General features: G+C 37.3%; 1 protein-coding gene across 1 annotated transcript in view; it reads left to right on the top strand.

The window, feature by feature from the left end:
- LOC107084378 (regulating synaptic membrane exocytosis protein 3-like) overlaps nucleotides 1–14060 on the top strand; it is a 57350-nt gene that overhangs the window by 15519 nt on the left and 27771 nt on the right. Inside the window, exon 2 of the mRNA XM_015374185.1 lies at nucleotides 5255–5580. Within this exon, the coding sequence (XP_015229671.1) occupies nucleotides 5316–5580 (265 nt within the window). The 5' untranslated portion in view covers nucleotides 5255–5315. The remainder of the gene's footprint in view (nucleotides 1–5254; nucleotides 5581–14060) is intronic.

Genomic DNA, 14060 nt, shown 5'->3' with positions numbered 1-14060 from the left:
GAAAATTGAAATATCAGATGTGCTTTTTTTGGCCACAGCGATTTGATAGATTACCACAAAGTTGTGTTCTGACACTCAAAGCGACTGGGTGATGAATTCTGCAGACGTTGGCATAGACCACTGACTTTTCTCTCAGCGCCACCATGAGGTTTACAGTTATTGCTTTTCATGAACCTTCTGAAAGGCCATTGCATTAAATAGCTATGAAATTCAATATACTCATATGGATTGTGACAGTTACAGCATCAGCCATTTATTTATTTTTTTAAACTTGTAGACAAGGTTTCAAATTCAGCCAATCTTCTTTTAAGGCTGTATTATTTGGCTTTACAAGTAGATAGATCCTAATATTTTTTTTAAAAACTTTTATTCAGTGGTGGACAAATATTTAGCACAATATAAACATAACTTCTTTAATACTTTTTGTCTTTTTTTCCCTATAAATATGACATAATGGAGAAAGCTAACAGCCTTAAACAAAGAAACAAAACACTTAGCATTTTACATTTTATATTTAAGTAAAGCAAAAGTGTGTTATTCTTTCTGAATTCCGAAATGGCTGCAAGTAGGTACTTATATAAACCTGTCAATGTCTGATTATTTGACATGTTGAAATAGTGGCAAATAAAGCTGGACAGGACACATTTGATCACATGGCAGATCGATGAGGTCATTAAATCAATTTTTATTAGATTTTCTGAGAAGCAGGTCAGCCGGCATTGTTGGTGGCAGCAGCCGGACCCGCTGAAAGCAGCCTCCTATACACCTTCATTCCACAACAGATTTAGGAATTTTGAAATCCAAGCTTAAGCCTTATGTTTTCAAGCAGGCATTTAATTCCAGCTAACACGGTTATTTTCATTTAAGATAATTTTTTACTGTTGTCTGTTGGCTTGTTTCCTTTAACCATCAAATTGCACAAGTTGTAATAACAACAATAATAAATCGCTAAATGGAAACACTGCAAAAAAGAAAAAAACCCTCAAATATTTGGGTTAAATTTCGCAAAAATGAGATGGAAACATTTATTTATGCATCACACAAGACACATTATCTACAAATGGACCATGCTTCCTTGTAAAAAGACGAAGAAGATCAGAAGTACAGTAGATTGAGGATGATGGCGCCCACTAGAGCTGTGGCCAGGATATGGATATATCCCGTGTTTACATCTGCTACTGCATTGTTGTTTTTAGGGTTATCGTGTGAACAAACGTATTCACGTGCAATTTTAATTGTATTCGTTATTTAACAGAAATAAAAAAAATTACAAAACTTTGCATTTAGCAGGATATCGAGATGGTTTTCAACTTTATTGTCATTACACTGTCACAAGTACAAAGCATTAAAATGAACTCTCTCCATTTAAACCATCCCCTTGGGGAACAGGGGGCTGCCATTGTGGTCGCCCTGGCAGTGTGGGGTTAAGGGTCTTGCTCAGGGATCCAGAGTGGCAGTCTGTGGGAGTGGGGCTGTGATCCAAGCGCAATGCCCTAACCACAAGGCCACCACTCCCTTAATGGAAATGCAGCTAAAGTGAAAGGTTCTATGTTTTGTTATCTATTTAATAGTAACCTTTCAGGTCATCTTAGTTGGTTCTTTTAAAACACTAGAATTATCATGATATATAAAAACAAAATCTGAAATGAATTATTTCTTCATTAGCTTACTTTTAGAGCCCTACTGGAAATGTCTAAGTGTTTTACAGCTGCTTGGAGGAAGGATCTGAAATAATGCTCAGCTTTGCACCTAGGATGCAGTTCTCTGTCACTAAAGGAGCTACTCATTTCTGCTTTTATGCATCTTTGGGCACTGCTGGCCTTCCTGATGACTTTATCTACTGTAACTGCTCTACTCAACTGTTGATTAGTTGCTGCTTCTTAATCTACACAATAGAAGATAGACACCACTGAGTATAAAAATATATCTAGGTGTGCCTTTTGCACTGCAAAAGTGCTTCATATCTGGTCAGATTTTGAAGTGCATATAAAAACAAACCCAGTGCACGTGTCACCATTCTCCTCGTAGCATTTCTAACTTAAGCATTTAGACAAAGGTATTTGTTTGCACCCAAGCAAAGCATTATTTATTTTGTTAGTCGCATACTTAAGTGTGTCAGTGTGTTGAAGTAGAAAGATTTTGCAAAGCCTCTATTAATAGGGTGATGAAACACAGTGCAGCTGCTGCTACAGTACTTGCTGTTTGAAAAAAAAAGGGAGACATCTAAGCTGGAGGAACGAGAATAAATTGTCATGTGCAAAAGCAGCGACAGTGAAGAAATAATTTGAAAAGGCTCATACATATTTAATTTGCCCAATGGCTGTCAGTTTAGCCTAATCCGCGTGATTGTATTGGAGAGAAAAGAAAACAGATAACAGATGAGTTAGAAAGCAAGATAATTGCAGAAGGTTTATTTAGATAAAGAGCTTTTGGAGTGCCTCTTGCAGTCCTTACGCTCCCTTCCCATATATCAAAGAATAGACTTTAAAATACTTCTGTTGGTCTATAAATCACTAAACGGCTTAGCACCAAAATACATTACAGACTTGTTGTCAGTGTATCAACTGCACAGACCACTCAGGTCTTCTGGCTCAAACTCTGCATACCCAGAACCAAACATGGAGAAGCAGCTTTTAGCTTTTCTGCTCCACTAATTGGGAACAAACTCCCAGAAAACTGTTGAAGTGCTGAAACCCTCAATTTCTTTAAATACAGATTAAAAAGCCTATTTGTTTAGAGTGGCCTTTGGCTGTGCTACACTAATGTTTCACCTATTATTCACTTATTCATACAATAAAGCTCATTTATATGAAATACATAATAATCAGGCTTATGTATTTAGTGTTGCTTAAAATTAATACCAACAAATGTATTCATTTCAAACACATAAAGTGCATTGTTTGAATTTAATAAAGGTAATCTGATCATTATGCAATTAAAACAAAATTATGTATTTGAAATAAATTAGTATTATTTTTGAGTAAATATGCTTTATTATTAGATAAACCTGATGAGTTATGTATTTTAATATATATTAATTAATGAGTGGTTTATCTAATACGTTTGTGCTAAACTTACCTAAAAAAAAAGTAAAGTGGAGTTTCTTATATGTAATAAAATCACATTATTTTTAAGGTTTGGGTAAAATATTTCTGTGAGTGTGTATAAACATTTAAGTTTCAGTTGGAACTCAGTTTACAGACTCAATGCCTCCTTGTGTAAAAAAAAAAAAAAAGAAGAAAAACATTCTTTAAAGACTATATAGTATATATATTTTTATGATCATGTGCATATTTTGTACATTTTTAAAGGCCTCTTTTCATTAATGCCTAATTTATTATTGATCGATAATGTAAGCTGGTTTAGCTGTATTTACTGCAGATATAATACAAATATAATAAGAAGTAATAATAAAAAAAAAACACATACAGCGTCTTGAAAAAGTATTTGGCCACCTTCAACTGTTCAACCTTTTGCAACATTTCAGGCTTCAAACATAAAGATATAAAACTGTAATGTTTTGTGAAGAATGAATAACAAGTGGAACAAAATCTTAAAGCGGAAGGAAAATTATTGGATATTTTAGACTTTTTTAACAAATAAAAACTGAATAATTGAGCGTGCAAAATCATTCTGCCCCCTTGAGTTAATAGATTGTAGCGCCACCTTTTGCTGAGATTATAGCTGCAGGTTGCTTAGGGTTTGTCTCTATAAGTTTTGCACATGGAGAGACAGAAATTTTTGCCCTTTCTTTCTACAAAACAGCTGGAGCTCAGTCAGGTTGGATGGAGATTGTTTGTGAACAGCAGTTTTCAGTTTGTTCTACAGATTCTAGATTGGATTCAGATCTGGACTTTGACTTGGCCATTCTAACACCTGGATATGTTAATTTGTGAACCATTCCATTGTAGCCATTACTTATGCTATAGATCATTGTCTTGTTGGAAGATAAATTTCTGTCTCAGGCTTAGGTCTTTTTTCCAGACTCCAACAGGTTTTCTTCCAGAATGCTCCTATATTTGACAAAATCCATCGTCCCGTCTTCTTTCTTCCATAAAGGCCAGATTTGTGCAGTATACGACTGATTGTTGTCCTATGGACAGTCTACCACCTCAGCTGTAGATCTCTGCAGTTCATCCAGAGTGATCATGGGCCTCTAGGCTGCATCTCTGAACAGTCTTCTTGTTTTATGTGAAGATTTAGAGGGATGGCCAGATTTTTATAGTTTGGGAGTGGTCTGATACTCCTTCCGTTTCAATATTATGTCTTGCACAGTGCTCATTGGGATGTCTTCATGAATGTGTCCCACTTGTTGTTTATTCTTCACAAAAAATTGCGGTTTTATATCTTTATGTTTGAAGCCTGAAATGTGACAAAAGGTCGAGAAGTTCAAGGAGCCGAACACTTTTGCAAGGGACTGTAACTGAGTCACTTTCTGTATGTCCTACAGAATGATTAATCTAACCTAAGTATAACATTTCCAAAAGGCTACCAAGATAAAAACAAACAAGTGACACAAAAACATATTCAGAATTCTTTTTAAAGTTAATCTTTAATAATTAAATTACATATCAACATTTTAGGTGGGTATTTACATCTTTCATTCCTCTGCCAATTTCATTTTAGACATATCTATCTATGAGACTTTTCCTTTTTTTTATTAACTTCCACACTGAATGGTTTTGTTTTCATTGCAACCTGCTAACAGTCAATGTTATCACTCATTTGTAAAAGTGTTGATTTTTCAGTTTGTTGCTGGATGAACAACCTAAAAATAGTCCAGTTATCGTAAGCAGCTGGAATTTTCCTGCTAAAACAAGTCAGATAGCCTGTATGTACAAGAATAAGATGACAAGCTCTTTAAATATGTTAATGGATCTGTTTGTACGTGGTTACAGTGGTATTAGGCTGTAGCTCTACAGCATAGTGGTGACTATGATAAGCTTTTCAAAAGCAAGTGTTAAAATAAGGGGGTAAAAAAAATACGAGACAAACACCATCTGACAGGGTCACCCCATAACAGCAGGCCAGCCTTGACATTTATTGTGTGCATGGGTATGTGTTAGGCTGGCTGTATTTATTTTAGCAAGAAAGCAGCCCTCATCCATCTGTACTGTCCCCCCTTACTGACATTTGAGTTTTAACCTTCCCAACTTCTGAATGTTCAAAGACTTTGACTCTTTTCAACTGTCTTTGCATATACTTCCACAATCTTCTTATTATTGACATTTCCCTGTCTTTCTGCTTCCTTTAGCCCAGTTCCAGCTCTCTGGCACCTTTCTCCCAGCCCGTCGATCCTAAGGTTCAACGGGACCATGATGCTTAGCAGCTCTGTAGAGGTGCCCAGCCCGGGCGGGATAAGTGGCCTCAGCGGGTTGAGCGCGGCGGCACGGAACGTGGTGCGCTCCTCAAGCATCTCGGGGACCATGTACAACCTGGAAAAGAGTCCCAGCAATGGAGCTCCGGATACGGCGTCATTGGCTGGGAATAAGAAGCGGCGCTCCAGTCTGGGTGCCAAGATGGTGGCCATTGTGGGGTTGTCACAGTGGAGCAGAAGTACACAGCAACTTAACCAGCAAGGTAAGTTTACTGGGGGAATAATATAAATCGGAGGGTCTGCAGCATTTACATTATAGGGGGAGAAGTCATTTTCCAATATTTTCCTCTTTCTAATCATTTAAAATCAGTTTACTTGAGTTCCCTGTTTGAATATATTTTATACGGACAAATATTTGAAATAAGGCAGATTTAGATTAGAAAGAAAAAGACATTTCCATTTCCTCAGAGGTTTGGATAATTATTGTCTGGCTTAAACTGCATAAAATGCTACATCATAATATAATAGAGGCTTTTTAAAAAAAATTATGGTAAAACTGGTATTTATATGTATACTAAAGCAATTTCTACTTTTGTTGCTTTTTAAGAAACTGCAATTCTTTTGTTTGCTCTACAGTGTGTCTAACTCTGGCATGTGGCAGCCAGCATGCATTGTGAGTGTGGCTCCATGTTCTAATATGTCCCCTATAGGGTATAATTACAGATCCTGTGTAGCAGCAACAAAAGTGCTTCTCAGTTTGCGCCTCTGTGTTGAACAATGAGCCAGTTTTTTTTTCCTGCTGTATTTAAATGGATAACATGCCACACAGTGGGAGTTGAGGTTGTGAGGTGGGGCCAACAGAGAGCCAGAACCCTGAGGAGCAAAATGTTGTTGTTTTTTTTTTTATTACAGAGTGTTAATAAAAAAGAGTGAAGTTGATCATCTTCCTCGCCTTCCTTTCATGTCATGGTTCTGGTCTGACTGCAAAGGCTGCATTGTTTTCTGCTTGTCTACAAACATTACCTGTCTAATGCTTTATCCTTCTAGATATGCAATGCTTTTGTTTACTGGACAGACTCACTTCTTATTTAGTTAGACCTATTGTCTTATTGTGAAAGAATGTGGTTATGGATTTTCACAGCAGAATGAACAGGAGTAATGGAATCATGGTGTTTAAGCAGAAAATGCAAACATAAATCTACAGCATAGCATGATCATAATTAGGGCTTAAACTAATTAATTAGTTTGCTTAATCGATTAATAATCTAATTCCAAAAGGTTCCTTAAAGAAGATTTTTTTTGGCATAATTTTGGTATATTTTCTGCTCTAAGAGGGTTGATCTGTGAGCTCACAGCATATTTTATAGTCTCTATGCTACAGTTAATGATTAATAAATTGCTAAATTAGCTGACAGTTCTTTCAATAATCTATTAATCACAATTAATTAGGTAAATTGTTTCAGCCGTAATCATAACAAGAGCAGAAATTAAACAGTGGTAAAAAAATATTTCAGCTTCACTATTTTGGTTTCAGAGACACTAAGAAATTTAGCGAAGGTTAGATATGAGCGGAGGGACTTCATACGCGTAAGAGAAAAGTGACAGATATTAAGACATTAAAAGTTCAGTGGTAAATTAAATGTACCATTATACCTGAATGTAGGGCAAATACCACACTGTTCGGTTTTAATCAATAGGAGAATTTGAGCGCAGTAACAACTCTTCAACCTACAGAGGGCAGCACTAAGAGAGTTTTAGGCTAAAAATTGCATAAATAAACAAGCTTACCTGAAATTGTAAAAATAAGAGGATTAGTTTCACTTTAAGCAAACAGATAAAACATTATATCGTCATTAGAATATCTAAAAGACTACCTAAAATGTTCCAGCATAACCATCACTAATGAAATTTGTATGAACTAAGCAGGAAAAGAAAATAAGTTTTAGAAAAAAAAAAGTCAAATATTTATTGTTTTCAAATAGAATTGAAATTAAAAATAGTTGATTGTATTGAATCAAGACATCAAGATTCTTGGCATTAACCTCATTAGTTTGTACCATGTTTAAATCTCCTTTAAATAATGTTATTTTTATTTATTTTTTTTTGCTGTAACTTATGAAACATTGGGCTTAGCTATGCCGGGTTTCCTGACAAAGTGTAGGAGTCGCATTTTTTTTTTATAGAAAATTTTATTTTTATGAATAAACTATATTGCCTATTTCTGAAGAGGCAATCTCCTGATATAGATTCATGCAGACATATGAAGGACTCGCTGCGTTCAGGCACAGCTGATTCTTGTCTGACGCAGACAAAGCTGTCAATATCTTCACAACAGGGGCTTCCGTGTCTCTATGTTTGTGGTGCTGGGGAGAGCGCAGAGGAGGGGAGAGTTTGCAAGAAGAGGCAAGGAGAAGCTAAGGATGTAAAAAAAGAAGATGGGAGGTGTGTCTAAATTTAGATGTTCTCAGCATCAGAGGAACACAGTCACAACCAAGCCTGGAACTAAATCACAATATCAAACACTGTTCTCCTTACTTCACTGGCTCCCTACACTCAGCGTGTTGTCAACAGGTATGAAGGTAGTCTTAACTTCTTGCAGATGCTATATGTTAAATGGCTTATATACTGATATATAGCCTTATAAAGTCCAAGGAACCTTAAGCATTTTACACTGCATTCAGGCATTTACACTTCACACGCTGATGGTGGAAAGCTTCATTGTAGCCAGACCTGCTTTCAGCAGACTCACAGAAGCAGACTGCCATACATCAGATTTTGTAATATTTTGAATATTGATTAATAAAATCCCTTGCAGTAAGAAGGTTCTAGGCTCGATTGCCGGCCCGGGGTCTTTCTACATGGAGTTTGCATGTTCTTCCTGAGCATGCGTGGGTTCTCTTCGGGTACTCCGGCTTCCTCCCACAGTCCAAAAACATGAGTGTTAGGTTAATTGGCTTCTCTAGATTCTCCTTAGGTGTGAGTGTTTGCGTGACTGGTTGTTTGTCTCTGTGTTGCCCTGTGATGGACTTGCGACCTGTCCAGGGTGTACCTTTCCTCTCGCCCATTAACTGCTGGAGATAGGTACCAGCACCCATCGCGTCCCTACTTGGGATAAGCATGCTAGAAAATGGATGTATGAATGGATGTATTAATATAATCAATATATAGAAATGAAATTAGAGTTTTTTTACTTTAGATTTTGCCTTAGATTTTGCAGCCATTTGTCGCCGTTTCGACAAATGGCCCTGGTTTTCAAAAGCTCATCAGATAAATATCAAAAAGCTACTTCAACTACTTAAGGATATGTCATTTCAAATTGTGCTGCTATACCAGCAATTAGGCTTGGTAGGCAATATGTTGATAGTAGAATAACTTGCAAATGTGATTTGATGCACCATTTTTAACAGTGCCATGATATAAACTTCATTGTGTTTCATGGAGTTTTATTTGGTAGGCCCGTGCAAAGGACTGCATAATTGTAAAGTGGAAGGAAAATGTAGACATACAAGTGTGTATCTGTATTCTTAGATACAGGTTTGAGCATCCAAGGCCTTCTACTTTATTTCAAAGTTAAAATACTCTGAGGGCCTCAGAGGTCTGTTAAAGAACAAAGAGGGTCGTGAAGACCAATGAAATGTAAGCAGTAGTTGAAGAATGGAAGGGAAAGAGCCTTTACTCTTAGAGAGCTATAAGAGGTCTTTTCTTTTTTTTTTACAAGCTTGGTGGGAAAGATACAGTAGAGATGTGGAAGAAGGTTCTCTGGACCAATGAGATCGAACTTTCTGTTCTACATAAAAGTACCACTGTGCCTAACTCTGAATCCATCCTGCAGTATCATGCTGTGGGTATGCTTATCTTCAGAACAGGAAAGCTTTGCAGAGTTGATAGAAAGATGGATGGAGCTAGCTGTAATGGAAAGCAAGTCCCTTTGTGCAGTACAATTCATGGTAAATGGTAAATGGCCTGTACTTACAGTATATAGCGCTTTTTTAAGTCAGAGGACTTGACCAAAGCGCTTTACACTACATTCAGTCATGCACCCATTCATGCTCACATTCACACACTGATGGTGGCGAGCTACATTGTAGCTTACAGAAGCAAGGCTACAATGTAGCTCGAAGGCGCCACCGGGCCCTCCGACCACCATCAGTAGACAATGCAGGTGAACTGTCTTGCGACACTGAAAGCCAGAGCCGGGCTTGAACCGACAACCCTCTGGTTGCAGGGCAAACCTCTTCATCCAACGCCATAAAATGGGTAATCCTAAAGCCATTCGATGCTTTTTACCATGTATGTTCTAGAAGTCTCTAGACCAGTATGACTGATTCGAGTAACTGCATTTTGCCCATTTTCCACCTCATTAACCAAGAAAAAAAGTTATTTTATTGGCAACGGTGAGTGACCAATACCCCTAAAACCTCCAGGAACAACTGGTTCATTCAATCTTGAAAACAAAATATTATTGAGGCTTAGAGGGTAATTGAATTAGCCCCATATTAAATCTAGTAGAAGGACTCCTGTGTAATGGTTTACTAGCTAGACGATGCCTCTGCTTTCTAGGAATCTTCCCAGGCCAAGTTACGACTGATGCTGATTGGAAAGAAAACAATCTTGTTTACTCAATTAAGGCTGAAATTGGTTTATTTTTTTCCACTTACACCGTCTTTGTTTGCTTTGACTGGATCCCAAAGTCAAGCCACCTATGTGGCCCTTTGAGTTTGAGTGTTAAATTGTTACTCAGATGGGAAACTTGGGGCTTGGATGGTTGTATCTTCTTTCACTTCTCTCCTGGCAGTCATTAGCGGCTCTGTTCGGTCAGCTGTTGGAGCTCTGCACTCTGATAGACACAAGCGCTGAATGGTCAATGGGGTGGGTCGACCCGGCAGTCTGCCCCTTACTTCGCTCAGTTGGTCAGCTAATATCCAGTAAGCCCCAAACTGATTTACTGAGTACAGAAAAGGGAACACGAGGTGGAGTAAATCTGCACTCCATGTGTAGCCACAGTGGGCAAGCCCTTTAATAACATTATAATTTGATACCGCTTGATGCTTTAGTATTGAAATACTACTGTACAGACATTAAATAGTACATAAAAAGATACATCTAAACCGTGTACATGTTTTAAAGATATTCAGACCAGTGAGGGTCAGAACCTTCATGTGAAAAACAAAAAGTGGTCAAAGACAATTGGAGAACATGCCAGCATGTCACCATTGAAGTCCTATTAGACTATAATCAGGTTATTGTGTTGTTATTGTGTCACTTTCTGGAGGCTATGTTCTAATCTTGCTCCTTGTGGGCAATTGGAGTGAGTCAATTTTCAGAACAAGCCTTATTATGACCTTATGTAAGAAAGCATGTATTTCTGGAGCAGTGTTCTGGCAACACTGTAGAAAAGGAAATATATGCAAGTAATTTTTTCTTGATGTTTCTTTGAGCTTTACATCAAATCTGCAAAACAACATGGGAAATTCACACCCAAAGTAAACTCAGAAAAATAGGCAATAGGCTTATAGACGCATCTGCGCTGATCTACCAACATGTCAGTCTGCCCATCATAAAACATTTTAGCCGTAACGGGTAAAATAAAAATGTTATCTAAAAGATATTTACAAAATGTCTCTTTAACATAAAAAAATACTCAGGCATCTTGTTAACCTTTTAAAATAAAGCATAAATACACTTACTTATTTTTATGTCAATTTCTGCAGTGAAAGCTCTTTAAGGACTTTGAATAATTAGTTAGCTACAATAATTATTCTGTGCAGAAATTTCAAGCTTTTAAGTTTTAAACATGAAGTTGGATTTATCTTTGCAGTGCCAAGGATTCTGGCTTCAAATATTCTGCCACTAATTATAATAAAATTGTACTGGAAGCATTAAAATAACCCAGCATTTGACCTGTTTGGCAAATTCTTATTCATTTGGAGAAAATTGCCCATTTCTACAGTTGGTTTAAAAACAGCTAGGTTTGGTTTAATTTGAAAATTCATTTCTGGATTGAAAATTATGGATTCTGCAGCAGTGTTCGGTTCAGTTGTGTTCGATCTTTCATCCTGTTTAAGGTAATTAACCCAAAATTTGCATTGTAGTGACAAGGGCCAAGGTTGTTTCAAGGGTCAACCCATGTTTTGGACAAATCACATTTTGTAAAAAAAAAAATCATTATTTTTATTTCTTTATCCATCCAAGGAGTTCTTAAAGTTATTTTGCCTACATTGTCCTGTCAAGGTAATTTGTGCTAATAAGACAGATAAATAAAAAGGAAAGCTCTGTTTTTGCACCTTGAAACTTTCTCTCTCTAGTTTTTTTTCTGAGAAGACATCATTCGGGACAAACTCTTTAAATAACACTTCATAATGTATATGTTAGAGAAAATTTGAGTGTTTGAAGAAAACTGTAGATACCCCCAAGAGAAAAGTCTATGCCAGGATTAGAACCTAAGACCTTCTGGTGAAAGGCAGCTAGGTTTGTACATGTAGCTATAGCTGAATTTGGATAAACGCCTAGGTTGCTCAATTAAATTTACATTTTAACCAGATTCAGTCAAAGCATCAATAGTAAGAGGGAATATGGATGGGACTAACTTAGACTTATTTCTCCAGGTGAAAGGCCATTAATCCCCCAACTAGCCTTAAATGTGGAATAAAGACAATAAAACAACTCAGTGACAGTAAATCTGTTATGTGGTGTTCCGGCCCAAGGCCTTTCCTGAGTCCTTAACATCTGTATGTAGAGCTTCTAATTGGTGCTGATTGTAAGTGGAGGCAGCTGGCCAGACTGACGTCAGCTCCATCTCAAGGAGCACCAATCTTGCTCACCTGGAGGCCCAAACCAAGCTCCACAGCCCAAGCGCCGCTTCAGCCCAAATCAGATGATCAACCCCAGCTGGTAGCAGATCAGCTCAGACCGGCCCAGCTTGGTGGAGCTCAGCTCGTTCTTCTCTGCCACCTACTTCTCTCTTTCCCTCTCCTCTCCAACCATTTATGTTTTTTGTTAAATAAATCCCACTTTAAGTTATACCCTTGCGTGGCTTCCCGTTAATTTGTTGTGGTCCAAGAGCCAGGCTATAACAAATTGGGGGCTTGTCTGGGATTTGAACCCGGGACCTCTCGCCTGCATTCTCCACCCGCAATTTGTGGCCCAATTAATGTTCTTATCATTTATTTAATTCTGAGTGATGCGAAAACAGGGAAATCTCAACATTTTAATGTGGGAAATGAAGGGTTAATTTTGGAAAATAAACTTGATAAAAAGAATATGATGTATATATCAAACTTAACCTGTCCCTTGGATCAGCATGTAAGCATAGAAATAACTAGCATTAACCTGTGCTTGGCTAAATGCAGTGAAGTCTGATTAGGTCATTGTGTTGCTTTTCACTGAACATTTGGTTAAAAAAACTTCAGGATGTCTGTCACAGCAGCATAAAGAACACATTTGAAGTAAGCCATTTTTGTGTAGGTAATTACCAACACGCCCCAGCAACATCTGTTATTAGTGTTAAATGCCTGCTGAGTGCATTTGTACAATTTAAAATTTCTTCCATGAAAAGTAGACTAGGAGATGTATATTTATGGAGCCAAATGCAAACTTTTGGTTGAAAGAGAATGATGACCTTAATTGGTTCAGGTGGCCATTTTGCAGTTGCAATATTGTATAACTGTCCTCTGGAAGGGGACATGCCTCTTACGAAAAATGTGCTCTTGGTTGGTCTTTTACCAATTCTAAGATGGTTGTAGCCTGATCAAACACGTGGTAAATATCCAAGGTCCTCTCTTTTATCCCTGGATCAGATAATAGGGCTAATGTTTTGCAGTATTTTGGTGCCAAGCCAAGCGTTAACATACTAAACAATACAATAGCTAATAGGAAGCCAGCAAAAGTTTACCAGTACATGACTGATGTGATCTCACCGTTTACTTCCAGTCAGGAGATGAGCCGCTGTATTTTTTTACGGGCTGCAGACACATCAGCCATGCTTGATCAAAATAACAAATAACTTCTTACAGCAAATGAGATGGAATAAGGGCATGCCTTATTGTCTTCAGCTGTACTGGATAGATAAATGTGTTAATTGTATTGAGCTGGCAATTTTGAAAAATCTTTAGTTCAGGAGAATGGTTTTAATTTGGTGACATTTAAAGAAAATTCTAAAGTAACCTGAAGTTCTTGGCAGATAAATGAGAACATTTAAATTGACACTGATAAATAGCAGTTTTCCTTGACCGATATTTTTAAACATGTGTTTAAATCAAGGTGTGATTGAATGTTTGATGATAAACCCAAGTGTCATACAGTGGGTAGAATAAGTATTGAACACGCCAATGTTTTTCTTGGTAATTATATTTCTAGAGGTGCTATTGACAGGACATTTTCACCAGATGTCGGTGTATGCACCCATACAAAGAAATCCAAACATAGATGTCCAGAAATTATGTATAATGAAGTGAAATGACCCAGGGAATAAGTATAGAACACACTTACTGAAATATATGTAATGGCTTCAATATAATAGCTTCAAGATGCCTCTTGTATGGAGAAATTAGGTAAACACATTGCTCAGGTGTGATTTTGGCCCCTTCCTCCACACAAACAGTTTTCAAATCTCGAAGGCTTCGTTGGCCTCTTCTATGAGCTCTGATCTTTATTTCTATCTATAGATGTTCTATTGGATTCAAGTCAGGTGATTGGCTGGGCCATTTTAGCAGCTTTATTGTCTTTCTCTGAAACCAATTGAGAG

Source organism: Cyprinodon variegatus, unplaced genomic scaffold (genome assembly GCF_000732505.1).
Source record: "Cyprinodon variegatus isolate N-32 unplaced genomic scaffold, C_variegatus-1.0 Scaffold98, whole genome shotgun sequence".
Lineage (NCBI taxonomy): Eukaryota > Metazoa > Chordata > Actinopteri > Cyprinodontiformes > Cyprinodontidae > Cyprinodon > Cyprinodon variegatus.
Note: the sequence above shows the minus strand (reverse complement) of the source record. Positions and strands in the feature narration are given on the sequence as shown.